This window comes from Mesoplodon bidens (genome assembly GCF_964165515.1).
Source record: "Mesoplodon bidens genome assembly, chromosome: 11".
In the NCBI taxonomy this organism is placed as follows: Eukaryota; Metazoa; Chordata; class Mammalia; order Artiodactyla; family Ziphiidae; genus Mesoplodon; species Mesoplodon bidens.
The window spans coordinates 58,031,927-58,057,001 of record NC_138167.1 but is presented as its reverse complement, the minus strand read 5'-3'; the positions used below and the strand labels follow the sequence as shown (position 1 = coordinate 58,057,001).

General features: G+C 56.9%; 1 protein-coding gene across 1 annotated transcript; it reads right to left on the bottom strand.

Moving 5' to 3' along the window:
* Window positions 1-1,286: 1,286 nt before the first annotated feature.
* IL17REL (interleukin 17 receptor E like) lies at window positions 1,287-24,499 on the bottom strand (the record flags this gene model as incomplete). The annotated part of the gene is made up of 18 exons (XM_081250235.1): window positions 1,287-3,746; window positions 3,944-4,084; window positions 4,216-4,373; window positions 4,540-4,597; window positions 4,904-4,948; window positions 5,017-5,180; window positions 5,689-5,776; window positions 5,858-5,929; window positions 6,045-6,181; window positions 6,439-6,483; window positions 6,726-6,840; window positions 7,115-7,224; window positions 7,395-7,544; window positions 20,583-20,610; window positions 21,306-21,344; window positions 21,763-21,971; window positions 22,283-22,511; window positions 24,398-24,499. The coding sequence occupies 18 exons, from the start codon at window positions 24,497-24,499 to the stop codon at window positions 3,471-3,473; spliced, it is 2,166 nt and encodes a 721-aa protein (XP_081106361.1). The 3' UTR covers window positions 1,287-3,470.
* Between the last annotated feature and the right edge of the window lie 576 nt (window positions 24,500-25,075).

The window sequence follows — 25,075 nt, the reverse complement described above, 5'->3', positions numbered from 1 at the left end:
TGGGACAGGGTGGCACCCAGTGGGTGCTCAGTATCTGCTTAAGGAATGGATGAGTGAATGAATGAGGTGCACAGATGTCCGAAGGCTCATCCCAGTTAAGCTGTGAGCCCTGGCGGGGGTGACCCTAGTCATTCCTCATCCGGGGCCTGAGTGCATCAGCACGTTTCTCCTGGGCAGGGGTGGGGATGGGGTTTCCTGCTTGGCAGGCAGGGGGGCCAGTCTTACTTGGTCCATGGCCAAGGCAGTGGGCCTGCTGGGCCATGGGGCTCTGGGTGTGGTTCCAGATCCTGACGTGGAGGCGGGATGTAAGGTCCAGCTCAGAACCGGGTGCTGAGTGCCACCACCACTTGGTGGCGGCACACACTGGACAGTGGGCAGCTGGGACCAGAGCATGTCCCTCCCCTCCCCATGCCCTGTAGCCCTGCACGTCCTTAGTCCTGGACAGGAGCACGGCCGTTGCCTCTGTGTGGGCCTCTGTTTCCACCATCTGGGGTGGCCAGGGCTGCTGAGAAGTCTTGGGGGAGCCTGCATCTGGTCAGTTCCCGGCAACCCCCGCCAGCAAATCTGCCATCCCACCTCCAGGCAGCAAGGATTCCTGGGGTGGCCCTGTGTCCCGGCTGGGGTCTCTGTGCATGGACCAGGGGACCCCTGGATGGTCCAGGCATGGGAAGCAGGAACTTGTGGCACGGGAAGAGGGGGCCCCAGCCAGAGCTGGGACCTTGGTCCCCCACGTTCCCGTGTGCCTTGATGGGGAGGGGACACCTGGGGAAGACAGGGGTCTCCAGAGGGCCGCAAGGAGTACTCACTTGAGCCCAAAGCGCCAGCCCTTGGGCAGGGGACCGGGCCTGGCTGGGGTAGGGGAGTGGGAGCCTGGGGCTCGAGGGGTGGTGCAGCCCCTGCCAATCGTCAGGGGGCGAGCCTGCGGGCTGAGTGGGCGTGGGGTGGCCCTGACCCACCCGTGGGCGCTACTCTCCCCCACTCACGGGGGCGGCCGTGGGGCTGTTGGCGTTCCTAGCCTGGGGATGTCCTCCAATACAGGCTGGGCTGTACGTGGTGGAGGGCGGCAGGCTCCACCCGTGTCCGTGGCTCCACCCTCGCCCCAGCTGCATTCCTGACCTCCATCTCGTTTTAGGAGGCATACCCAGGCCTGTGGTCCTCCCATCGCCACCCTAAGGGCCACCTTGCCCTGCAGACCCCATCTCTGTCCTCAAGGAAAGAGGCGAGCCAGGTGGACAAGTGTTTACTGAGCGGGGGGCCATGCTAGCTTTGCCTGCCCCCCTAGCCGGCTGGGGGCAGCAGGGCCCATTGAGGGAGGGATAGGAGAAGGCCCGGTGGCCTGTGTCCGGCTGAAGGAGGGACAGCCCAGCCAGGGCCTGGGTGTAGGGGCCCATCTGCAGACGCAGCGCAGCTGACATCCAGGGCGGGGCCTGTATGCACCGTGGTCTCGTGGAGGCGACTCCAGACACAGCTCGGGAGGCGTGGCCCGGTGGTCCTTGTGAGCTGGCAGGAGGGTCCTGGGAGGGCAGACCCAGCCGGCCAACTGCTGGGTGACCCCTGGCCTGGGACACGGAAGTGACGCTGCAGGGTCAAGGGTCCCCCTGTGGTCCTTGAGCACAGATGGCACATAGTGGCCCTCAGGGAGTGTGACTGTCTGAGAATGGCTCATCCTGGCACGTGGCCCCTGAGGCCAATGGAAGCAGCCAGCCCTCACTGGACTGGCCTCGCTGGGGGCCTGGGGAGTGGAAGGTGGTCTGAGCTCTGCAGGGGGCTGGTGCAGGGTGGTGTTCGGGCCGTGGGCTCCCTCGAGCTCTCAGCAGAGTCTTTGAAGGGTCGAGGGAGAGCCGTGTGAGGGACACTGGGGGGCCGGTGAAGGCCCAGCCTGGGCAGCAGGGGGCCACCCAGTATGTGGAGCCCAGCCATTGTGGGTGTGTCCTGGCCCCCAGACCTGCCCAACTACAGAAGGGGTGCGGACACACTCTGCACTCCAGAGAACGTTGTCCTCAGGACCAGGGGTGCAGGCCGTGGCCCCCGGTTGTCCAGAGGGAGCCGGGACCACGCTGCGACGGGGCAGGTCAGGGGCTGGGCCATCTGGGGAAGGGCGCATCCCACCCAGCCGTTCTCTTGGACCCCATTCAGGGGCTTCAGAGGGGCTGAAGGTCCTTTGACTGGAAGCCCCAGCATGGCCCAAGGGCCCCCGGGAGCCGCAGGCCTCTGGAGAGTTGAGGCACATAGGTGCCACGGTCTGGGGCCAGGTGAGACCCGCCCCACCACCTGCTCTGAGGCCTAGCCTTCACAGTCAGAGGCTTGGTATGCCCAGGCGTGAGCTGCCCCCTCACCACATCCCAGCAATCAGGCCCTGGCACTTGCTTCTTGGTGAGACACCTGGCCTCAGGCTGCTGTCCCCTGGGTGGCAGCTGGGGAGAAAGGAACGGGGGGCTGGCTCAGGTGGCCCAGTGCCACCCCTGTCTGGGGGCGCAGCCACCCCCAGCCCAGCCCTGCCTGTGTGGTGGAAGGAAGGAGAGGGATCCGAGACCCCAATCGCTCAGGGTTCACTGCCCAGTGCAGCCGAGCCAGCGCCCGTGCGGCAGGCATGTGTCCCGTCTCCAGGGGAGTCCGCCCAGATCCCAAGGGCAGCATGCCCCCCAGGTGCCCACCACTTGAGCTGGGCCCAGTCACTCTCACTGCTCCCTGGGACTCTGGGACTCGCCCAGCATAACACTGGGGCTCCAGCCGTGGCCCCAGGCCAGCGACCAGGCCACCTGGCTGGCAGGTATTAGAGCCCCAGTCCAGACACGAGGCCCCTAGGGGTGACCATCACCCCTTTGACCTGTGATCTGCTGGAGGTGACCTTTGCTGGGGAATGGGACCCAGACTCGGCTGAAAAGCTCTGCTGGGGCAGGGAGTTGGGGGCAGTTGGGGGATACAGGCGTGAGGAGCCTCCGCAGGCCCTGGGGCATTTCCCAGGGGAAGGCGGGCAGGACCGGGGCTGCCCTGGAATTGCTGTGACTCAGCTGAGTTCAGAGGCCATTCAAGACCTGCCCAGCTGCCCATCTGCGGAAAGGGCCGGGAGAGCCCTGGGCGCCGGAATGCTCCCCTGTGACAAGGGGGTCCACTCTCCACAGCTACCAGGAGAGGTTCTGTGCTTGCAGGTGGCTGTGCCTGCTCGTCACTCACCCTGTGCTGGTGTCACCCCTCCCACCTCCCCCCCACCCGCAGGAGCCACCCTGCTGGGCCACACCCAGGCCCTGCAGTGTTAGGCTTAGCTCTGTTTCCTGCCGGGCCTGAGGCCCAGTAGTCTGGACCTCGGTGGCTGGCTGGGCGATGGGTGGGCTGGGGACATTGAGTTCTTGCACATTGGAATCAGAGCCCTGATTGGGGTCGGAGCACTCAGGGAGGAGGACGCAGCGCACCTGACACCGTGGGACCCGGCTGGGCGCTTGGAGGCCCTGGGGGGGGCTTGACTGCCCAAGTCAGGGTGGGACCGGGCTGGCCTGGCCTGACTCCGAGGCGGGTGGCCCCTCTGTCCCCTGTCGAGCCCCAGTCTCCTGTGCCGTGCGCCCCGCCCCCACTCCGACATGGGAGACGGGACCCCAGGGGCCAGTCTGGGGTCCAGCCCTTGGCCTCTTGCTGCCCCGCGATGGCCTGTCCTCCCTGCCCCCTCTGGCTGAGGCCTGGCCCCGGCGCTCACCGCACTGGAGGTCGCACAGCTGCTGGGGGGCGGAGAACTGGATGTCGGTCCTCCTGCCCTGCAGGCCGGGGGGGTCGGAGGCAGCAAGAGTGGGTCAGCACAGCCTGCAGCCACTCCCTGCACCCCGCCCACATTCCCCAGAGGCACGGGCTGGAGGGACTGGGTGGCTGGAGGTGCCCCCGGGGCAGCTCTGGGGAGGCGGGGGCTCCCCTGAGGTCTGGGAGTGGAGGAGGTGGGCAGGACAGCACCACCCACCTGGATGCAGGTGCCGGGTGCACAGGCCTGGTCCCCGGGAATGTCCACAAAGGCCACCGCAGGCTCCTCTGTGGGGTCACCCTGGGCGGGGGAGGGGTAGGTCACAGGCAGCGGGGGTGCAGACCAGGCTCCTCTGCGTCCCTGTGGAGGCCTCGAGTCAGCCCTCTCAGCACCCTCCCCGCCAGGACTGGCTTGGGGACTGTGGGGAAGTGAAGGGGTCAGCACGGCCCTCCCACAGGTCCCCAAGACGGTGCCCACCACACCCAGCTCACCTCAGGGATGGGGGTGGCCTGGAGCACCCGGTGGCACACGGGGGGCCCCGTCTTCCCTCGGTGACACAGGCACACCTGGAAGCGGGCAGGGCTGGGCGAGAAGAAGGTCACCCGGAGGTGGCCCGGAGTGTGTGCCAGCTGGACGGTCATCTTCCAGGCTGCGGGGGGCAGGGGTGAGGCCCAGCACGCCACCCCACAAGTGACCAGCACCCTGTCGTCTTGCCCCCGGACCAAGAGGCATTTACACAAGCAAAGGGCCTTCTTTGCTGTGGCCACCCTGTGAAGGCCCCAGCCGGCCTCCCTCCCGCCCCGCAGAGGGCTCACCTGGGAAGCGCGGCTGCTCAAAAGGGCACCTCACCAGGAAGCCCAGGCTCGTGGAGAACTGCAGGGAGGCCGAGGGACGGGGTGTGGCCGTGTGTGCAGGGACTGGGGGTGAGGGGGGGCCGGGACAGGCGGGCCTCCTTCGTGGCCCTCTGGGACTGGTTACACTCCCCCCGCCCCGCCCCCATTGGACCAGGAGGTGGTCAGAGGGGCCACTGAGTAGCTGGACCCCAGGGCTTGGCAAGGCACAGGGGGACATGTGGCTGCAGGTCCCTTGCCCCAATGCCCTGGGCCCCTCCCCTGGCTCCTGGGCCCCCTCCCCAAGCCCTGGTAGTGCGCGAGGCGGGCTGCGGACCGGCCCACTCACCTTCACGCAGAGCTGGGGCTGGGTGTCCACAAGAGGGTACTGCACCTGAGGGGCGCTAAGGTCAGGGCCCTGGCCGCCCATCCCCACCCCATCCCTGCCTGGGGGGCACTCACCCTGCTGTGTGCGGGCCGGCCGGAGTGCTCCAGCTCCAGGCATTGGGGCCCTGGCCCTGGGCGCCAGCACAGACTCACACGGCCACTCATGGGACAGGCAGGCTCCCAGCTCAGCTCCTGGCTCCCCGGGTGGTAGTGGATGGCGTCCCACAGTGTCTCCGTGTCTGCAGGGACCCTCCCCCAGGGCTGGCATCAGCTGGCGCTACCCAGCTGCCAATGGGCCACGGGACTGAGCACCTGCTAGAGTAACCATCGGGCTGGGTCCAGGACTCAGGTGCCTTCTCTCAGGGTCTCTGGGCCCTGACCCGAGTCTGTGTGTGTGAGCTGTGTCCCTGAGCAGAGCCAAGAGCACCCCGCACCCCTCCGGGAGACCCTCCCGGCAGCCTTGGCTCTTCCAGGTGGCCTGGCTGTGACATGTGCGTGCTTGTACACCGGCCGACACACACTCATGCACGCTCACGTCCACGCACAGCCTCTGCCACCTTGGAGGGCTTGCCTGGAACACACTTTCGGCTGCTTGCCGTCCGAAGCAGGCTCAAGGGCTGAGGCTGGGCCTGCCCCCCCGCCCCGTCTCACCCCGCCTCGAGTCAGCCGTCCCAGCTGGACAGGCCAGCCCCTACCCTGCTGGGCACCTCTGACCCGCCCATCTCCCACCCTTCTCTCCTCGCTCACCCCTCCTTTCCCCTGGCACCACAGGGCACTTGCCATCTTCGAAGGGGCAGGTCTGGATCCGCACGGCGTCAGGCGTTGCAGACCAGCCCTGTGGGAGGGACTGGGGTCAGCGCAGGGTCTGCCCATCCTTTTGTCCACTCCAGTCTGTCAAGGCCACATCCTTACTGACCTCAAGGCACAGGCACGACAACTCTTGCTTGTAGGGCAGAGAGACCCTCCGGGAGACCCTGTTCGCTGTCACCTGCAGGGGAGTGAAGGCACCGTGGGCGGGGGCAAGCGAGGATCAGAGGCGGGGCGGGGGCGGGGCCTGGTCCAGCATGGGCGGGGCGGGGGCCGGGGGTGGGGCCGGGGCTCACTCGCACTGGGGCGCCTGCGTCCTCGCAGGTGAACCACTTGAGGCAGAGCCGCACGTAGTAGTCAGGGCCCCCTGACTCTGGCACCTGTACCAGAACGACCTTGCGGCTGCGGTCCACCGAGTAGGAGAGCTTCCCAGCTGTAGAAGGGCAGCAGGTGAGGTCACGCTGGGGCCAGAGGTCACCAGGCACAGGGCTCCACCTGTGCTGACAGCCTCCAAGTGGTGACCCCTGCCAGACCCAGGTGTTTTGGGAGTCGCCGACCTGAGGACCCATCATGATTTCCCGAGTGGGGAGGGCAGAAGATCCCAGTGGGAGGCCCGTGGGTGCCTGCCACCACCTAAGAGCCTTCCCAGGAGCCATGGGTCCCAGGTCCCACCTGGGGAGGGGGCCTCACCAAAGCAGTCGGGCACGTTCCTCCCTACGTCCTCGTCTGCGCAGTCTGCGAATGACAGAGGCAGCGTTGGGCCCAGCCCGCTCTGTACCAGGGGCCGCCCCCCACCTGGGCCTCTGCCCATGTGGTTTCCAGAAGGCCTTCCTCTCCAGGGAAATGGAGACGCTGAATTAAGCCAAATGCACGTGCTGGGAGCTGTCCAGCGTGGGGCCCTGCCCCCTGCCCAGGGGGAGTCCCGCCCTGAATCAGTCCCTGGAAGCTGGATGGCAGCTGTGCCCACGCAGGCCCACCTTCCACATGGTACCGCTGGCCCAGCTGGACCCCGCAGAAGTGGGGGACAGTCCTCAGGGTGACGTAGAGGCTCTGGGCCACGCTCACCTCAAAGCAGTCAAAGTGCACCTGGAGCTGGGCAGGGACGGGTGGGAACTGGTGGAGCTGGGACCTCTGTCCACCCATCCCTGGCCAGGCCAGTTCCACGCCACACAGCTGGAACCCAGGGTCTGGGGCAGAGGAGGAGGGGCACCCATTCCTTGGGCCTTGGGTGGCAGAGCCCCAGGACGGTCTATGGATCAGGTGGCCAAGAGGGGAGGGCAGCCGGGAGCAGGCCAGGGGACAGGTGCACCTGCCCGGCACCGGCTTGGGGCTGGACCCGCAAGTCCGGGTCAGAGCCTGGTCTCACCTGCTGCCCCACCTGCAGCCGGCGGGAGGCCCTGGGGACCCGCACGCTCTGGCACTGTGTCTCCTGGGTGTCCAGGCTCATGGAGCAGGCCTCCAGGCCTCGCAGGCCCTCTGTGTGGAGGGAGGGGCCGGCAGGGCTGTCAGAGCCCTTCCCTCCCCTCCTTTGTGAAGGGCAGTTAGCAGGGTCTCCCTGGCCCACCCCACCCCCGGGTTGTGACGGGGATTAAAGGAGCCCTGAGCCCACCACCCCACTTCCTGGGTGTCACCACCATCACGGTCACCATGCAGCGTGAGAGAGGCATTGATGCTCAGGAACAGGGAGCAGCCGTCGCGGGGGGCACACTTCATGGCAGTGGAGAGGGTCAGGGCCTCCAGGACGGACCCGGACATGGACGTGGGGGGCTCGCGGCAGAAGCTGTTGAAAATATTTCCTGGGGAGGGGAGAAGGAGGGTGAGTACCACAGTTCCCAGGGCCTGGGTAAGGCTCTTTGGGTGGTTGGGTGGGGGTGGGGGAGGGGGGCTCTGGGGCTGCACAGTCGGGGGGAGGGTCCTCCCTACTTGCCCCAGTGCAGTCAGGGAACCAGGCCCCCGGTGAGTGGTGGGCCACCCTGAGCCACGCTCAGAGATGGCCGCTGGGCGCCAGGAGTGGGCCCCCACCTGGCCAGCAAGGGGGCAGAGGAGCCCCCCTCGGCAAGCTGGCAGGCCCCACGGACAACAAAGATGGGTGACAGCAAAGGTCTGCTGGGGGCACGTGGGGCCTGACCTCAAGGGCACTGCCGCCTAAGGCCCTGACTGCCGGCAGGCCGCTGCACTGGCCCAGGTGGGCCTGGCCCCGACGACCTCCGTCAGGGCACCGGAAACTGTGGCCGGACCAAGTGCTGTGCAGGGAGCTGGGCTCTCACGTTCAGGCGCTGGGGCTGAGCAGTATTTTTGGCCTTGGCTCTGCCAGATTTGCAGGCGGACGCTTCAAGTTCGGGGAGGGGGGTTGGTTCCACGGGAGCCACCACACCCCAGGGAGCCCCGCGCCACATGGAGTTGGCAGCCCAGGTTTTCTGCTGCACTCAGGGCCATGGCGTTCACGCCTGGTGACGTGTCAGACTGGGGAGTAACCCCGGGCAGGACAGTGCGCCCAGGAAGGGGAGGTGTGTGTGTTCAGTGGTGCCTCCAGGGGGCCCGGGCCCCTGGCAAATGCCGGGAGCATATCAGGAAGACCAGCTTCTTGGGCTGACAGTCAAGGGGAAGTAAAGGACGAAAACGCCGGAGGAGAAGGGACACGGGTGGAACTGTTAAATGCACGTGATGGGGGGGAAGCAGAGGCCGAGGGCGCAGCAAAGGCTTCCTTGCTGCAGAGAAAGTGGAGCAGGAATGAGGGATCCCCACGGACCACGGTGGCTGACCACTGAGACCTTGGAGAAGGAGGGGCAGAGGCACCGCGGCTGAGACACGGACGGACGCGCTGGCCGTCACTCAGCAGAGCCCCGACTGGACCGTATCAGAAACAACTCAAAGAGGCAGCAGGAACTACGAGGTCTGGAATGTTCCCGGGAAAGAAACCCAGCACTGTGGATCCCGCTGTGGCCAGGATGGAGTCACAGGGATCAGATTTTCCCTCAAGCCTGAAGCAGCCTGGAAACCAGAGCCCAACGAGTGCCCTGCTGTCTTGAGAGCGTTTCCAGGCGGTGGCAGAGGGCGGGGGTGTTTGGGACCCCTGACACCCTCCCGAAGTGGAGAAATGGGGCAGACGGAAGTGGCCAGAGTTTGCAGGATGAGCGCAAGAGGAGGAGGATGCAGAGAGAACAGGGGAATGCGTGTTCGGCGGGGAACGGAGGAGCGCGTGGACGTGGGGGGCTGCAGGGAGAGGAGAAGCCCAAGGGGTTTGGGGGACAGCGTCCTGTCCGCGCCCGGGGCCAGGACTGTCCCCATTCCCAGCCAGACTGGGGACTTCGTGATTCACGGGGCCCCAGGTACACTGTATGCAAGGGTCTTGCTTCTGTAGGAGAATAACTAGCCTTAGAGGGAGCACTGCTCAGGCCTTGCCTAACACATCTTGAAACCCAAAAGGTTAACCTGTTTCTAAGTAACTTAACTGTATTTCAGAAATGGCTCAAGAATATTTGTATGGATAAAAGTATACATCCGGCACACAACAGGTAAAAATCACCATGTCTGCCATATAATAGAAAATTACAAGTCAGGAAAACATAACCCAGAATGAGGAGAAAAATCAAATAAAACTGACAGAGATATTAGAATTAGTAGACAAGAACATTAAAACAGTTACTATAACTGTATTCCACATGTCCAAAAAGTTAATTGTAGACCTGAAAGATATTAAAAAAAAAAACCCAAATCCAACTTTTAGGGATGAAAACTACAGTGCCTGAGATGAAAAATACAACAGCTGGTTTAATAACAGATTAGCCATTGGAAAGAAAAAACACTGGAGAACTTGACATAGCAATAGAAAACATCCAAAAGTAGAGGGAGAGGGATTGTGGTGATGGTGAAGGTGTGTTGATGATGATGGTGATGGTGATGGTGATGATGGTGATGGTGATGATGGTTATGATGGTGATGGTGATGATGATGATGGTCATGATGATGATGATGATGGTCATGATGGTCATGATGGTCATGATGATGGTGATGATGGTGATGGTGGTGATGATGGTGATGGTGATGATGGTGATGATGGTGGTGATGGTGATGATGGTGATGCTGATGATGGTGATGATGATGGTGATGGTGATGGTGATGATGGTGATGGTGATGATGGTGATGATGGTGATGATGGTGATGGTGATGATGAGGTGATAATGATGGTGGTAACAGTGGTGATGATGGTGATGATGATGGTGAAGGTGGTGGTGACAAAATAATAGAACAGAGCATTGGGGAGCTGTAGGACAACTTCAAGTGACCTAATGTATGTGTGGTTAGGGTCCCAGAAGGAATGGGGGAATGAAAAACACTTGAAAAAATGATAGAAAATTTTCAAACTTGGTGAGAACTATAAACTCACAGATCCAAGAAGCCTGATGAATGATAAGAAATATGAAGAAATTGTAAGGCACACCAGGATCAGTTTGCTCAAAGCCAGTGGTAAAGAGAAAACTGTAAAAGCCACCAGAGGAAAAAAGACATGTGATGTACAGAGGAACCGAGGTAAGGAAGGTGCAGAATTCTTTTGGGAGCAACGCACGTGAGAAGATGATGGGGACAAAGATCCTCCAGGACTGAGAAACAAACCCCACCAGCCTAGCATCCTATCCCTGCCCACACATGCATAACTGATTCTCAGCAAACATGCTGGGAACTCAGCGGGAAAAGGGTAGTCTTTTCAGCAAATGGTGCTGGATCAACTGGGTGTCCCCAGGCAAAACAATGCGCTTCACTCCACACCTTTCACAACATACAAAGTTCACCTAAAATGGACTGTCAACCTCAATGTAAAACCTAAAACTATAAAACTTTTAAAAGAAAACACATTTTTATTCAATAAAAATCTCTGTGACCTTAGGTAAGGTAAAAAATTCTTAGGTACAACACTGAAACCGTGACCCATAAGAGAAAAAAATGAATAAATTGGATTTCATCAAACGTTAAAACTTCTGCTCTTTGAAAGACCCTGGTAAGGAGTGAAAAGATAAGCCAGAGACTGGGGGGAACTATTCGCAAATCATGCACCTGCTAAGGAACTTGTGTTCAGAATCTATAAAGAACTTTCCAAATTCAATTGTAAGGAAACCAACAACGCAATATAAAATGGGTGCATGCCTGTCCTCAACTCAGGAGGGTAGACTGGGGGAGGGGGCCGCAGGCTTCCACCATCCTCCCCCCAGACTGATGGAGGTTTAAAAAATAATAAAACCAGCGAGTAGTTGGTCTGCCTTTTTTTTGTCAACATGCGCTGGCAGTTCTAAACAGTGTTGGTGATAAAATCTTCCCCGTTAGTGGAAGATCTAAATGATGGCCTGCCCCCAGCCTGGCCCCCAACTGCATCCTTCGCCCACTGTCATCTTGGAGCTGACATACCTAAGGTGTGGAGTCAGATGGATGACTCAGAGGGGGACAGCACCCCAGGGCAGTGGCTGGAATCGGAGGAGAGGCCACCTGCAGGAGGCAGCTGAGTCCCTGTCTGGCCACAGGGGTTAGTGGTCAAGCCCGGTGGGTTAGTCACGTAACGTGGGGGCTGAGGAGGACTGTGTCCCCAAGCCTGACTCTTCCTTGCTCTGAGGGTCATCCTTAGAGCTTGGTGTGCAGCCTTCTCAAAAGAAGCGATTGTGCTTTAGAATTCTCTCTCCAACTAAGTTGTCCTTCATGTGTGTGAAAACTTCCTCCGCTATGCAGAAAATGAGAAGTCTGCAACTTTTGACCTTTTCTAGAAAAAAACAAAGACCTATTCCAGCCAAGCAAGGAAAGGATCAAAGCCAGAAAAAAAAAAGGTAGAGCCATAGAAGAGCATGGTGACCATGGGAAATGATGAAATACATAGTTAAGTATAATGGGTGCAAAGGAGAAGTCGCTTGTTGTAAATAAATGAATAAAAATAAGAACAGGCTCTTGTCCCAAATTAAGCTCACAAAACAGGAGAGAGTATATAGAAGAAAGTGAGGCAGGGGACTTCCCTGGCTGTCCAGTGGTTAGCACTCCGCACTTCCACTGCAGGGGCTGGGGTACAATCCCTGGGGAACTAGGATCCTGCAAGCCATGCAGTGTGGCCAAAAAAAAAAAAAAAAGTGAAGCAGAAACACTAAATTATTTGTGGTTCAAAATGGGAAAATAATTCATTGTTACTGTGTGAAAAGAATTGTGAACCCAAAACTCATCATAAATACTTATGGAGAAGTAAATATATTTGGTCTTATTTAGAGATTTAGAACTATCACAGAGGCCTCCTAAAAGAAGACCTGACAGCTGTATTTTAAAAAGGAGAAATAGGAACTCAAAAGGAAGAAGTGGGTTACGAAAGGAACAGTGAACACAGGAATGGGTAGAACACGGTGGTGAATTTAAATTCATGCTGGGAGGGCAGCAGGAGAAAGAAGGACTCCTTTCTGTTTAAAAACAAGTTGTGAGTTCCATTTCCCACCCTACGGTAGCCCATGCTGTTTGGACCAATTCTACTGAAAACAACTAACAATGCTGGAGAAAAAACATACATGTAAAAAAACTTCTTAAAAACCTGTGAGAGGGCTTCCCTGGGGGTGCGGTGATTGAGAGTCCGCCTGCCGATGCAGGGGACACGGGTTCGTGCCCCGGTCTGGGAAGATCCCACATGCCGCGGAGCGGCTGGGCCCGTGAGCCATGGCCGCTGAGCCTGCGCGTCCGGAGCCTGTGCTCCGCAACGGGAGAGGCCACAGCAGTGAGAGGCCCGCGTACCGCAAAAAAAAAAAAAAAAAAAACAACCTGTGAGAGCCGATAGAGAATCAGGATCATCAGTATAAACCCTGAGGAAGGGCAGAGGGACGCAGAGCACAGGAAGCCGCGTTCCTGGGTGTCTCCCAGCCCGGACGCTGAGGGCTCCAAGTGTGTGGCCCAGACCAGGGGATCCCAGGGCTGCCCCGTCACGGTGAGGGGAATCAGGAGAAAACTGCCCCCTCCCCGAATCCTGGGGTGTAGTGGGAGGGCAGGGGCAGTGGAGCTTCCTGAAGAACCCACAGCCTCTGTGGGCCTGGGTGCCGGGTCCCAGCCCTGGTCTGCACCCCCAGGAAGATCCAAGAAACTTCAATCTATGACTTAGTTAGAAATGGTCCTGATAGTCACATGTCACTCCTGGGTGCCACTCAGAAACAAAGGGGAACCTGGTCTGGGGGAAGGCGCCTACATCCTAGGCTGTGGGGAAGGCATCATTTCTCAGGGGCATGGAGCAGACATTTTTTTTTTTTTGGCCACACACCGTGGCTTGTGGGATTTTAGTTCCCCAACCAGGGATCAAACCTGGGCGCTCGGCAGTGAAAGTATGGAGCCCTAACCACTGGACCGCCAGGGAATTCCCTGGAGCAGATATATTTAGGGCTAAACAAACTGGCTGGGGAAACAAAGCACCAAGAGATAGAACCAGCAGAGACATGCCATGGACGGGTCCACGGAGTGCTACAACAGGTCGGACACAGACTGCAGACCAACCTGCTAAAAGGACAAGCTTGAAAGTATGTGCAGGGGGAAAAACTATAAAGAGGGGCCTAGCACATTTGAAAGAAACAAATAGAATTTCTAGAAACAAAATCCACAGAAACATAAATTTAAAATGCAATACATGGTTTGGAGAGCAGGTTGGACATCACTGAAGAGAGAATTAGTGGGAGAAAGATCACAGTGAATAATACAGAAGTCAGCAAAGAGATAAAGGATGGAAAACGCAGAAGGGAGAGTGAGAAATACGAAGAAAGACGCGAAATGCCTGAGATGTGTCCATCGAGGTTCCAGAAGGAAAGGAGAGGATGGGGCAGAGGCAATATCTGAGATGATGGTTAAATTTTCTAAGGCTTACACAAAAGTAAAAGTATAAGCTGACCCCACTTACGAATATAGTTGCAAAATCCTAAATAAAATTTTAGCAAATTGATTTAATAATATATTAAACATGACCAGATAGGAGTTGTTTTAGGACTGCAGGTGTGGTCAACATTAGACAATCTATCACCTCATTAAAAAAATTAAAGCAGGAAAATTGTATGAGTATCTTTATAGACACAGAAAATTTTCATAAAATTTAACACCTACTCATGATGAAAGAAGGTTTATCAAACTAGGAAAAGAAAGACACTTCCTTGTCTAGATGGAGTGCATCTCCTCCAAACGCCCAATAAACCTAATACTTAATGGTACATTTTTGGGAATCATTTCTATTTAATATCAGGACTAAGACAATTGTTCCCCATTCAACATTGTCCTGGAGATTTGAGCCACTTCCATAAGGACAAAAACAAATGTAGGTTATAAACTGTTATTATTTGCAGAGTATGTGATTATGTATATACAAAAACTTAAGAGACTCAGTGGGAAATCTACTAGAAATAACAAAGAAAGTATAACAAATGTGTGGATACAAGATTAATACACAAAACTAGCATTGCTTTACACCAACAAACACCAACTAGAAAATGTAATAAAATAAGGAAACCATTCATGGATCCTTCAACCTCTGAAGGGCATAGATACTTTGAGGAAGACCTAACTTCCTCAAAGATGGAAAGGCATACCATGTTCATGGTCAGAAGACTCACCTCAGGTAAGATGTCATTTCTGACTCAAATTGGTCAATAAATTCAATGCAATTCCAAGCAAAATGTGTGATATTGTGATTTATATTAAGAAATATATATTTGGTCTTGGTCCCCATTTCTGGTACAGAACTCCTAAAGCTCTTGGAATTTCCTAAATGATGAGTGATAAAGGTGTCTTTTGTTATGTATAACAAACCTCTTTCAACCACACCTAGTTTGTTAATGAGGTGATTTTTAGAAGCACCTAAGGATGGGGGCTGGTTGCCAGGGGAACTAACCATGGGATTAGAGGGTTGAAACTTTCAGTCCCACCCCCCAGACCTCTGGGGAGGGGAGAGGGGCTGGAGGTTGAGTTCAACCACCAATGGCCAATGATTTAATCAACCATGCCTATGTAATGAAACCTGCATAAAAACCCAAAAGGACAGGTTCGGAGAGCTTCTGGGTTGATGAACACAGAGAAATGACAAGTCAGAGCGCATGGACGCTCCTCATCCTTCCCCACGCCTCGCCCTGGGCCTCTCCTCCATCTGGCTTTTCCTGACTTATATCCTTTGATAATAAACTGGTAATTTAGTAGGTAAAATGTTTCTCTGGGTTCTGTGAGCCACTCAAGCAAATTAATTGAACCTGAGAAGCAGGTGACAGGAGTCTCCAATTTATAGCCGGTCACTCAGAAGTACTGGTGACACCTGGAGTTTTGACTGGCACTCGAAGTGGGGGTGTCTTGTGGGACGGAGCCCTTCACCTGTGGGAATTGAGGCTCTCTCCAGGTAGATGGTGTCAGAGCTGAGTTAATTGCTTGGTGGTGTTGAAAAATACACACACTGGAAAATGCCTGCTGAAATTTTCAGGAAACTTAAAATCAAAACTTCCGATTGAAGATTTGAAGAGCTCAGGGTCGAGTCTCTGGTGGGACTAGACCTGGTGTTGAGTGCCTTCGTGTCCTGTCTGGACCTTGGCCATGTTTAATGCCAGCTGTCACGGATGCTCAATTCACTGGGAGATGCAAAATGGTGATATGATAATTCTGTTGTTTTGCTTCCATTTATTAGCTGGAGTAATTGTTCCAAGGGAGCATTTGTAGAAGAAAGGCACGATCAAGGTTTGATTCCTTCCCTTTATTTACCCAATCTTCAAGATGAGTTGGTTCCCTGTCATCCACAGAGACGAACAATTCTTTTTTTTTCTTTAAACAGTATTGCTAAGAATGCATGGGTTTAAGTATGGGCTGCAACTCATTGCAGTGTTTATTCTTTCTTGAAGCTCAAACAATATCCTCTTGGTTAGTGGGAGCTCCTTCTGGCCTCCATGTACTGCAGACCTGTCACCACCGTCTTTGAGAGCTTCCTCCATCTGGAATGACAAGATGTCCCAGGCTCTTCTTGTACATTTTCTGCCCCAGACTGGAAATCAGTCACTTCTCTCCAAAGGCCTGCCTGGTTTATTTCGGTGAAAAATGGTATTTCAAGGCCACAGCACTAGGGAGGCTCATGACTATGAGTTGGTCATTGTTTCTAGGATTTTTCTGTGGACAGAGCTGCAACGTATTTAAAGCAATACCTCATGAGGTCATACTTAGGTTACCAATTCAGAGTAAAGGTTTTACAACACCTTTTCTACATGACATCTGCATCTCCTTTCTTCCATGCTTGATTCTCAAGAACACAGGAGAGGATAGAATGAAAATATGTCCTAACTGTCATTTGCTGTACTGCACACACCATACACAAGTCTGGGTCACAGCATGAACCAGTGGGGTGACTGGAAACAGCAGAAACGTGCCTTTGCATAGACTTTTCTCAGTCTCTCCCCATTTTTACAGCTGTTCCCTGTCTCCACCATCAGTGTACAGCTGTGAATACCACACTGTCTCCTTTTCCACAGGTAGTCTAAGTTTTGCAAATAGCCCTGTATTAAAGTCTCACCCATTTCTGATCTGACCCTCCTGTAGTCTGGCTGCCTGAGGCTTGTTCTCCCGGAGAGTCCCCAGGAGGGGCCGTGAGACAATAGTCCGTGAGTCCCTGCCTGTTGTACCTTTATACATGAAGGTCAGTTTTCTTTTATGGAAACATATTTGACGTATAACATTGTGTAAATCGAAGGAGTACAGCGTATTGATTTGATGCATTTATATGTTGTAATAATAATTGTCATTGTAGCAAAGGCACCCCATCAAGTCACATAATTATCGTTTCTTCTTTTGTGGAATAATTAAAATCTAGCCTCTTAGTAAGTTTGGTGATTATAATACAGTATTGTGTCTATATGCACCATAGCTGCATTATAGTTTTGCTGTCCATTTTCTTCTAGCGTTAAAATGTCACTCTTTGAAAAGTCTGATATACTTTTCTTTCCATTATAAATTGTACAGCTCTTTTTGCTGGGAGGCCCAAAGATTTTTCTCTTTCCCTTTAAAATCCAGCCATTTTACTAGAATAACTTTTGATGTGGTATCCAGGACTGGTATTCTCGGGTTCATGGTTTGCCTTTTCAATATCTACTGTCAAGAAAAAAAATGTTTGTTCTCCTTGAACTGTAGTTTTTAGTGTTTGTTCTGCTGCTTTGGTTTTCTTTAGGGTCTCATATCATCTGCCTTCTGGACATTCTTTGACTATCTGTAACATTTACCATTATTCACACATCATTTTATCTCTTTTTACATTTCTTTTTGATTTTCTTCCTTTCAAATTTTACTCGTATTCTTTTTTTAAGTTGAAATATAGTTGATTTACAGTGTTGTGTTAATTTCTGCTGAATAGCAAAGTGAGTCAGTTATACGTATAGACACATTCTTTTTTTAAAATATTCTTTTCCATTATGATTTATCACAGAATGTTGAATAGTTTCCTGTGCTATACAGTAGGACATTGCTTTTTGATTTTTAAAAACATCTCCTTTTCACCCGCTATTTCTCTCAAGGCATTTAATATTGGGTCTATTCACTACTTCCAATGCAGTCTTCATTTATACAATGATTTTTTCCTTTATTTCTAGTCACCTCATTTCTGAACATTTCTAATTTTTGTTCACATCGTTCTTTAACGTCTTGTATCATTTTCTTGAATATTCTAGGCCATTTTGAAATGAAATGTTACACTTGTGGGTTTTCAGGATGCTCTTCTGGTGCACTTCCTTTGCCTATCGGCACATTATCCTATTCCTTATTTTCTTTTTAATTATCATAACTTGTCTGCAACTTGCCCTTGACAGTCTTCCGTTGCCCACATTTACATGACTTCAGTTTCCCAGAGCTCTCAGCAGACTTGGTTCTGCTTTCCTGACTGTACCGAGCTCCCTCTGCTGTCACTTTTGGGTAGTGTTTAAAAATGGGGCGGATCGCTTTTCAGTTTTGTAGCTCTTTCCCCCCTTGCCTTTGTCTACCTGAAGCTGCTCTTTTCTTCCCTCTGTTGTCCTTGAGGCCACTCCGAGCTTCTCTGTGCAGGGCCGTCTCCCAAGGGGTCCCTGCACCCACCTGCCGCAGTGGTGGGCAGCCCCTCAGGGGGTTGTGTGCTTCCCAGCGATTCTCACCGTCTGTGGGGTTCAGACACCCCTCCACTCTCTGATGCACAGGCCCCGCTGATACTCCCACCTGGGGCTCTGGTGCTCGTCTCTGGGGTCTGGGAGCGTGGACCCCACTTCTGTTCTACATCCTCCTTGCCCTTGGGTCTGAGGATTCAGGGAAGCTACAACCACACCATCATCTCCCAGGACAATTTAGGAGAGAAAGGAATCAGAGGGGCTTGCCCTACCAGAAATCAGTATCTAGCTGAGCTCCATATGGACTCAGACAGTGTGACCCTGCTCAGGGATAGGGGTGGGTCAGGGAACCGTGCACACAGCGTGGAAATCTGACGGGGTGGGGGGCGTCCAGTACGTGGTGCGGCCACAGCTAGATTTCCAGGTAGCAAAAGATCACAGTTGGGTTCCTACCTCACACCATACACGGAGATACATTCTAGATGAATCGAAGGACTAAATCTGAGAAACAAAACTTTAATATAGAAATACAGGGAGAGAATCTCTCTGACCTCAGGATTGAGAAGACTTTCTTAAAAGATCCCCCCAAATCCACAAAATCCATGAAGGGGGAGGCTTGTAAACATGGCTGCAACAAAACTGAAACCTGTGACTCACACCATGAGGTTGAGACTGAGAAAGAGGAAGGCCTCTCTGTGACGCGGGGTGACCACCTCCACACAGTGGCCCAGGGCATGCTGGCGCAGGGCGGGTCAGGCACAGGGGGAGACCACACGGGTCTCAGGGTCATCAGAGACACACAGACTGAGTGGGGGTGGGGAAGCTGTGGCCTCACGAAATCCCTCCCCATAACTGCCAGAACCCACAGATGGCACAAAGCCAGAGAACGGCCCCCACAGCAGGCAAAGCACATGGGCACAGGCCAGAGCATCACCCCAGATGCCGTGGTGTATCCTTGTCTGGCGACCCTGCTCCCCAGAAGCCCTGCTAGTGGGATGACTCAGCCTTGGAATTCTTGACAAGCCCCCTCTCCCCCCAGTCCAGAGAGAAGGAGGCCGGGTGGGTGTCCTGTATTGTCACCGCTCTGACTGGCGTGCAGGGGAAGGAGGGGGAGGGACGAGACTGTGGAGGCCCCAGGGCTCCCCAGAAGCCGAGGGCCCCTCCCCACACCTCTCCCCAGCCCCCAGGACCCGCCTGCCGAGTTCCCCGTTCCCCGTCTCCCCAGCCAGGCCCGGGGCTGTCCTGACACGTAGCCCTCACACACAGCTCCGTGGGGGAAACACCATGGACCTGCGGTCAAAAGAGAATGAGAAGGGAGCCTGAGTAACCAGGGGTCTCTAGGGAGCTGCCGAAGTGTGACCAGGACGGAAAGCCTGTCACAGACGGAGTGTAGGAAAAATTAAAATAAGGATGGAGGAGAGGAAAGACATGGAAGAAAGGAGGGGAAAGGGAACACAGAACGTGGGAGGGAAGAAAGCGTCATGGAGGGAGAGGGGACTCTGCCTCAGGCACCTCCACTGTGACAAGGACACAGCTTCAGTGAGACAAGGGATCCGACAGGGGATCACACAGCAGGAGGCTCAGAGGAGCCGTGCCACCCGAGGACCCGTCAAGGAGCCGGACAACCCAATTTCAGGACAAATAAGTACAGTGAAGACACAGGAATCAGGAGACGGGGCTGGAAATTAAATTGCTGGCTTGGAACGGTTGAGATAATCATGGCAAAAGCCGTTGAGAAAGAGAAAAATGAATGGAAGCAGGTGATAGAAGGAGGAGGTGACTGAAGTCAGATCAGATGGGAGAATGGGCATCACAGAGCCCGGCTTGGACGAGGGACGGCCTCGGGGGCGGAAGAGAACCCCGCAGGCCCCTCGGCAAAAACGCCAGGGTGGCCTCGGGCTTCTCACCCTCTGGGGAGAGTCCAGGGACAGAACTGCCGCCGAGGCGACCTGATGCTATTCAACACCCCACAACCACTGACCGCTGGTCAGACAAACCAGTGACGGGGGATATTGCCTGGGGTGGGGGCATGTCCCAGGCTCGGGGCTCAGCAGCCTGTGTCATAATCTCACTCCTTAACCTTGCAGGGGTCCTCGAGGAAATAACACCTCTTGAGGTGAAGAAACATTTAAAGTTCAACCATTTCTTTAGTTTTTCCTATTAAAGTCAAGTCAAATTAAATAAAATACTTAGTTTACATGGCATAAGGTAATTTCACCTTTATAAAATATTTGTTATCTGTTTATCCCACAAACAGTATATTTGCCTACAAAAATGTCTAGAATAATGTTTTCCTAATGTAAACAATATTTATTTCTATATGGGGGCTTTGGAGCTGGATTATTTGAACTTTCCTCCATATATATTTTGTATCTCTTATGTCCCTTTTAATGAAATATAGTGTCAGCAAAGACAATAAAGCTATTTTTAAAATGGGATGTCATTTTACAATGGGAAAAAATGAAAAAGTGTGATATGAGAAATTTATTGCAAAGCAATAAATTCCATTAAATCAGGAACGCACGATTCCCACATCCAGCAAGCCCACAGCTGGGCTTGACGGGGCACTTGCCCTCCTGCACCAGGCAGTGGGCAGGGAAGGGGGGCGGCGCTCTGCTAGGTGAGGGGCAGTGGCAGTGGTGGCAGCTCTTCCTGCACAGGAGGGAGACCCTGGCTGCCAGGCAGACCTGGCTCCCGGGAGGGCAGGGTGACCGAGGACCAGAAGGGCAGCGAGTCCCCCGCGGCCTGAGATGTACTCACGGTTCATGCGGCTCTTGCAGGTGAAGCCCTGGGGACAGAACAGTGAGAGGGGTGGGAGGTCAGCTTGGCTACCTCTTGTCCCCCCCCCCAGCCCCACCCCGGTGTGACCTGGACCCTGTGCACCTTCAGGCCCCCCACCCCCTGACTGCACCGACTTCCCGTGCTGGCATCCAAAGCTCCCCCGGCCCCCTTGTGCCCTTGCTGGGTGGGTGCTGGGCTTCAGGAAGAAAAGAAAATGGGCAAAGATCCCGGCCTCGGAGGAGCCTGCATTCTGAGCCGGGGCAGCCGCACGATGTCAGAAAATGACATTTAATGTCAGCTGTTGAAAAGTGTGTGGGGAGATAACTGAAGGGTCAGGAGGGTGGGAGCTGTGACTCTGCCAGGCGTGGCCTCGCTGGGTCTGGCCTGGGGATCTCCGGGGGAGGGCAGGGATCAGCCCATGCCCACTGCCTCTCCTGCTGGACTGACAGCTTCCCGAGGGGTTGGGACCAGGGACCAGGGACCAGGCTCAGACAGGGTGGGTGGGGGAAGGCGCCAGGGCCGTGCCCGTGGACCCCACTTTGGTGGGTGGGCCGAGGGGCTCCACGCTAAGCTTGGGAGGATGGGGTCGGCAAGCAGGGTTCTCGGAGCCCAGGGACGGGCACCCGAAGCGGCGGAATACAAGCCAGTAGGGTCACTGCCCTGGGCCCGGGCTCAGCCGCAGTGGGGGCCCTCTAGGGGCACCCAGGGAGCTCCAACAGCTGGGGGCCCGAGGTAGAGACCCTGTCGGCACAAGTGGGGAGGTGGAGGGGCGAAGGGGGTCTGCTCCTGTCCCTGGGGTTTGCAGGACAGGCACTACTGGTGGGTCCAGCTCCAGCTCCACCCCCCTTTCTAAATAGCCTTTTCATTTTGGAATAATTTTAGATTTATAGAAAAGTTGCAAAGATAACACTGAGGTTTACCCCGTGACGCCCGATGTTAACATCTCGGGTAAGTGGGTGTCACTCTTGGGCGAGCCCCAGACTCCGGGATTCGCCCATTTCCACCCAGGTGCCTTTCCGCTCCAGCCTTTTAACTGTCACCCCGCGTCCACCCTGTCTTCTGACCACGACATCTCCCCGAGACGCCGACTCGCCCCCTTAGGCCTCCAGACGCACAAACCCCACGGAGGCGACCCTGCGGCCCTGCCCACGGCCCTCACGGGTGAGGACCCTGACTCCGGGGCCGGCCCAGGGTGGCAGGAGGGCTCTGCTGGACTAAGGGGCTGCAACCACCTGGGTGCCGCGCCCAGAAGATGACTGGGCAGGTGGGCAGAGGGCAGGGCATCCTGGTGCAGTGGGCCCAGGAGCCAGTGGAGAGAGCCGGGCAGACCCAGCAAGGCAGGGCAGCAGCTGGGCCTGGGCCGCAGCCCTGAGTGGACAAAGGGGGCAGTGGCTTGGGTCCTTGTCCACCCTCACTCCCTGACACAGCCCCAGATGCCTGGAGCCACACCCTGGCATCCTCCGTCCTGTGGCCCGAGCCCGTCCCCCTCCCAAGCTGGTAGGGGCTGGAGGGCAGCTGCGTCCTGGCCCAGGGTCACTGGCCGCCCACTGGGGACCTCCTGCTGCCCCTGTGCCTGAGGACCTCGCAGCTGTGGCCCCTGGGTTTCCGGTGGAGCTGGGGTGGGCACGGTCTAGTAGTTGGCCCTTCGGTGCCTGCAACCCCTCTCCCGCCTTGGGGACCAGCGGGGGCGAAGGTCGAGTTCAGAGAGCACCCGTGGATTCTGGCGCCCAGGGACTCTGGCATCTTGGGGGCTGGGGGTGGGGATCCGGCAGAGGCTGGCCCGGGTCCCTGGGGCCCTTTGTGGGGCGGGGCCGGGAGGGAGAAGTGGTTGCCCCCCTCCCCCTCCCCACCTCTGGGGTTTTCCGTCGGGCTTCTCGGGGCTTCCCAGGGGGGCAGGCATGGGTGGGTCTGTGGGGAAGGACCCGAGGGTGGGGTCTGGGCCCTGACCCTGTGGCTCCACTGGGTGTGGAGGGCGGGGCCCTGCATGTTGCAGGAGGGGCCATCCGTCAGCTCCACTCCGCCCTGAGGCACCCTGCTGTCATCTGCTCCTGTCCGCCCCACCCTCTGCTCTGACTGAAGACCTGCCAAGGCCCAGAACAGCCCTCCTGGGGGCACGATGGGCTGCAACGGTCTACATGCAGGTGCGGGGGGCACCAGCCGTGCCAGCAGTCCTCTGGCTTCACCCAACAGAAGCAGCCCCACCCGCCGCCCTGGGCCTCTTGAGCCCCTCCCGTTCAGACCCCTCCTCCCGAGCTGTGACTCCCCCTCTCTGACCCCCTCCCTCAGCTGCCAGCAGCCTCCGGGCCTCTTGGGCTCTCCTCAGTCCCCTGCTCCTCCGCCCCTCCTCCCGTAATCCCACGGCCCCAGCCGGGTGCCACAGTGGCTGGAGCTCCACGGCCAAATGCAAAGTGGGGCCCAGGCCTGGCCCTCCCCGTGGGGGGCAGCGGCGGGGTGGGGGACCCTCCCTCCCTCCCTCCCTCCCCTAGCCTGGACGTCCTCCTTCTGCCCGGGGTCCCTCCCCCTCCTTGCGGCCCTCCCCACATCCGGGCCCATCTCAACATGGGGCCGGCCCATCCCACACCCAGCTGCGCCAAAGCCAGTTCTCACGTCTGACTGGGCTTCTCAAATCCCATATTTCAAAAACGAGTTTCCTCCTGAACCCTTGCCCCCCAGACCCTGTCAAAGGAAACATCTCCTCCATCGGCCCAGGGGCTATAGTTACACTTTAAGGTCCATCTTGGATCTCTCCTTCCCTCAAGGTCAAGGGTCCCCTGCCCTGCCAGCTCCACCTCCAAAGTACACCCCAAAGTGGCCCCGTCCCGTTCTCCATCTCCGTGGGGAGGGTCCAGGCCACCACCCCCTCCCACCTGGGCCCAGCTGTTTCCTCTGCACCCACCTGCTCCCACCAGGAGCCAGACGGACCTCCACCCCCGTCATGGGCCCCTGCACCTCGGATCTGAGCCCAGCCTGACCCCCGGCCACCCAAGCCCGCTCTGTCTATCCGTGAGTTCCCTGGAACCTCTGCTGGACACACTCGCAGACCTCGTGGAGCTGCCTTTCCTCCTGACTGGGAGCCGGGTGTCCCCAAGTGTCCCCCGGGGGGCCCGGCCACTGCCCCTGAGAGGCCCATGAGCCCGCACGGCCAGGCTGCTCTCTGCTCAGCAGTCACCACCACCTAATCTTGCTTCATGTGCATTTCCCCAGGTCCCTGCTGTGCCCACACTTGGAGGAGTGCACATAGCGGGTCCTCCCCAGCCCCTGTCCCAGCGGGCCGGCCCGCCAGTCTCACACTGGGGGACCTCCCGGGATGCGGGCACACTCTGCGGGCAGATGCTGCCGGATGGGACGCCTCCCAGGGACAGTGAAAGTTCCGGGACACCACCACTTCTGAGCCGCATCCCGGCCCTGCTGCTCCTTCCCGCCCAGGATTAGCTTGGTACCCGCGGCGTTTCCTTAGCGGAGCATCCACACAAGCCCGGACGCCACCCTGGATGATTAATGGGGTCTGTGAACGCAGGAGGGGCTCTCGGGCTGCCCCCCACCACGTGGCTCCTCAGAGAGGGACAGGTCACAGGTGCGTCAGTGCCCCTGCCCCTCAGGCTCCCGGCAGACGTTTCCCAGAGCAGCACTGGGGGGTCAGGCCACCACCTCATGGGGATCCCAGGCCCCCAGGCCCCCAGGCACCCACCACCGACCGCCCCGGGCCGGCTTCCCTGGCCTGTGCTGGGATGGGGCCAGCTAGTGCCCACCGAGGGGAACCAGGACAAGAGGAGAGCCTGGGGGGCAGGGCTCACCTGGGAACAGGAGAGGCCACATTCCGCAACCCTGGGGACGGCCAGGCTCTGGTAAGCACTCCAGGTCAGGGAGAGGAAGGCGAGGGCTCGCCCAGCCAGCATCTGGACGCGGGAAGTGGCGGCCGGGCAAGGCTAGCAGGATGCCCGTGGCTGCGCCTTGCCCTCTGGCCGCAGCTCAGCCCCGGAGACAAGCAGGAGAGAGTCTGGAGTGAGTTCGCTCCCTGGGGCAGGTGCTCCCCCTCCCAGTGGGCCGGGCACAGCCCGCAGCCCGCAGCTTCCGCCTGCAGGCTCACACTGGCCAGACGCCCTGCGGTTTCCAGGCTGCCAAAGGAGACATCCTGGAACTTTGAGGCTCTGGGGTCTCAGGTAACTGCGTTCCCCTGGGGCTGGCTGCTGGAGCAGGGCTGGCTGCGGGCCTGTGGGATCAGGGAGCCGTCTGCCTCCCCCACAGCTCCCGGGTGTCCCCCTGTCTCTCAGGCCCCCGTCCTGCGGTTGGGGGATGGAAAGTGGTCAGGGGCCCTGGTCGTCGAGCTCAGCGGGGCTGGCAGAGGGGTGGGAGCCATCCCAGGTGCTTGTCTCCCTAGGGCCGCTGGCGCCAGCCCCAACTCCCGCAAGCCTGGGGACACCCCGAGTGCCCCCGTCACCCATCTGTATGTGAGAGGCTGCCCCCCCTTTGCT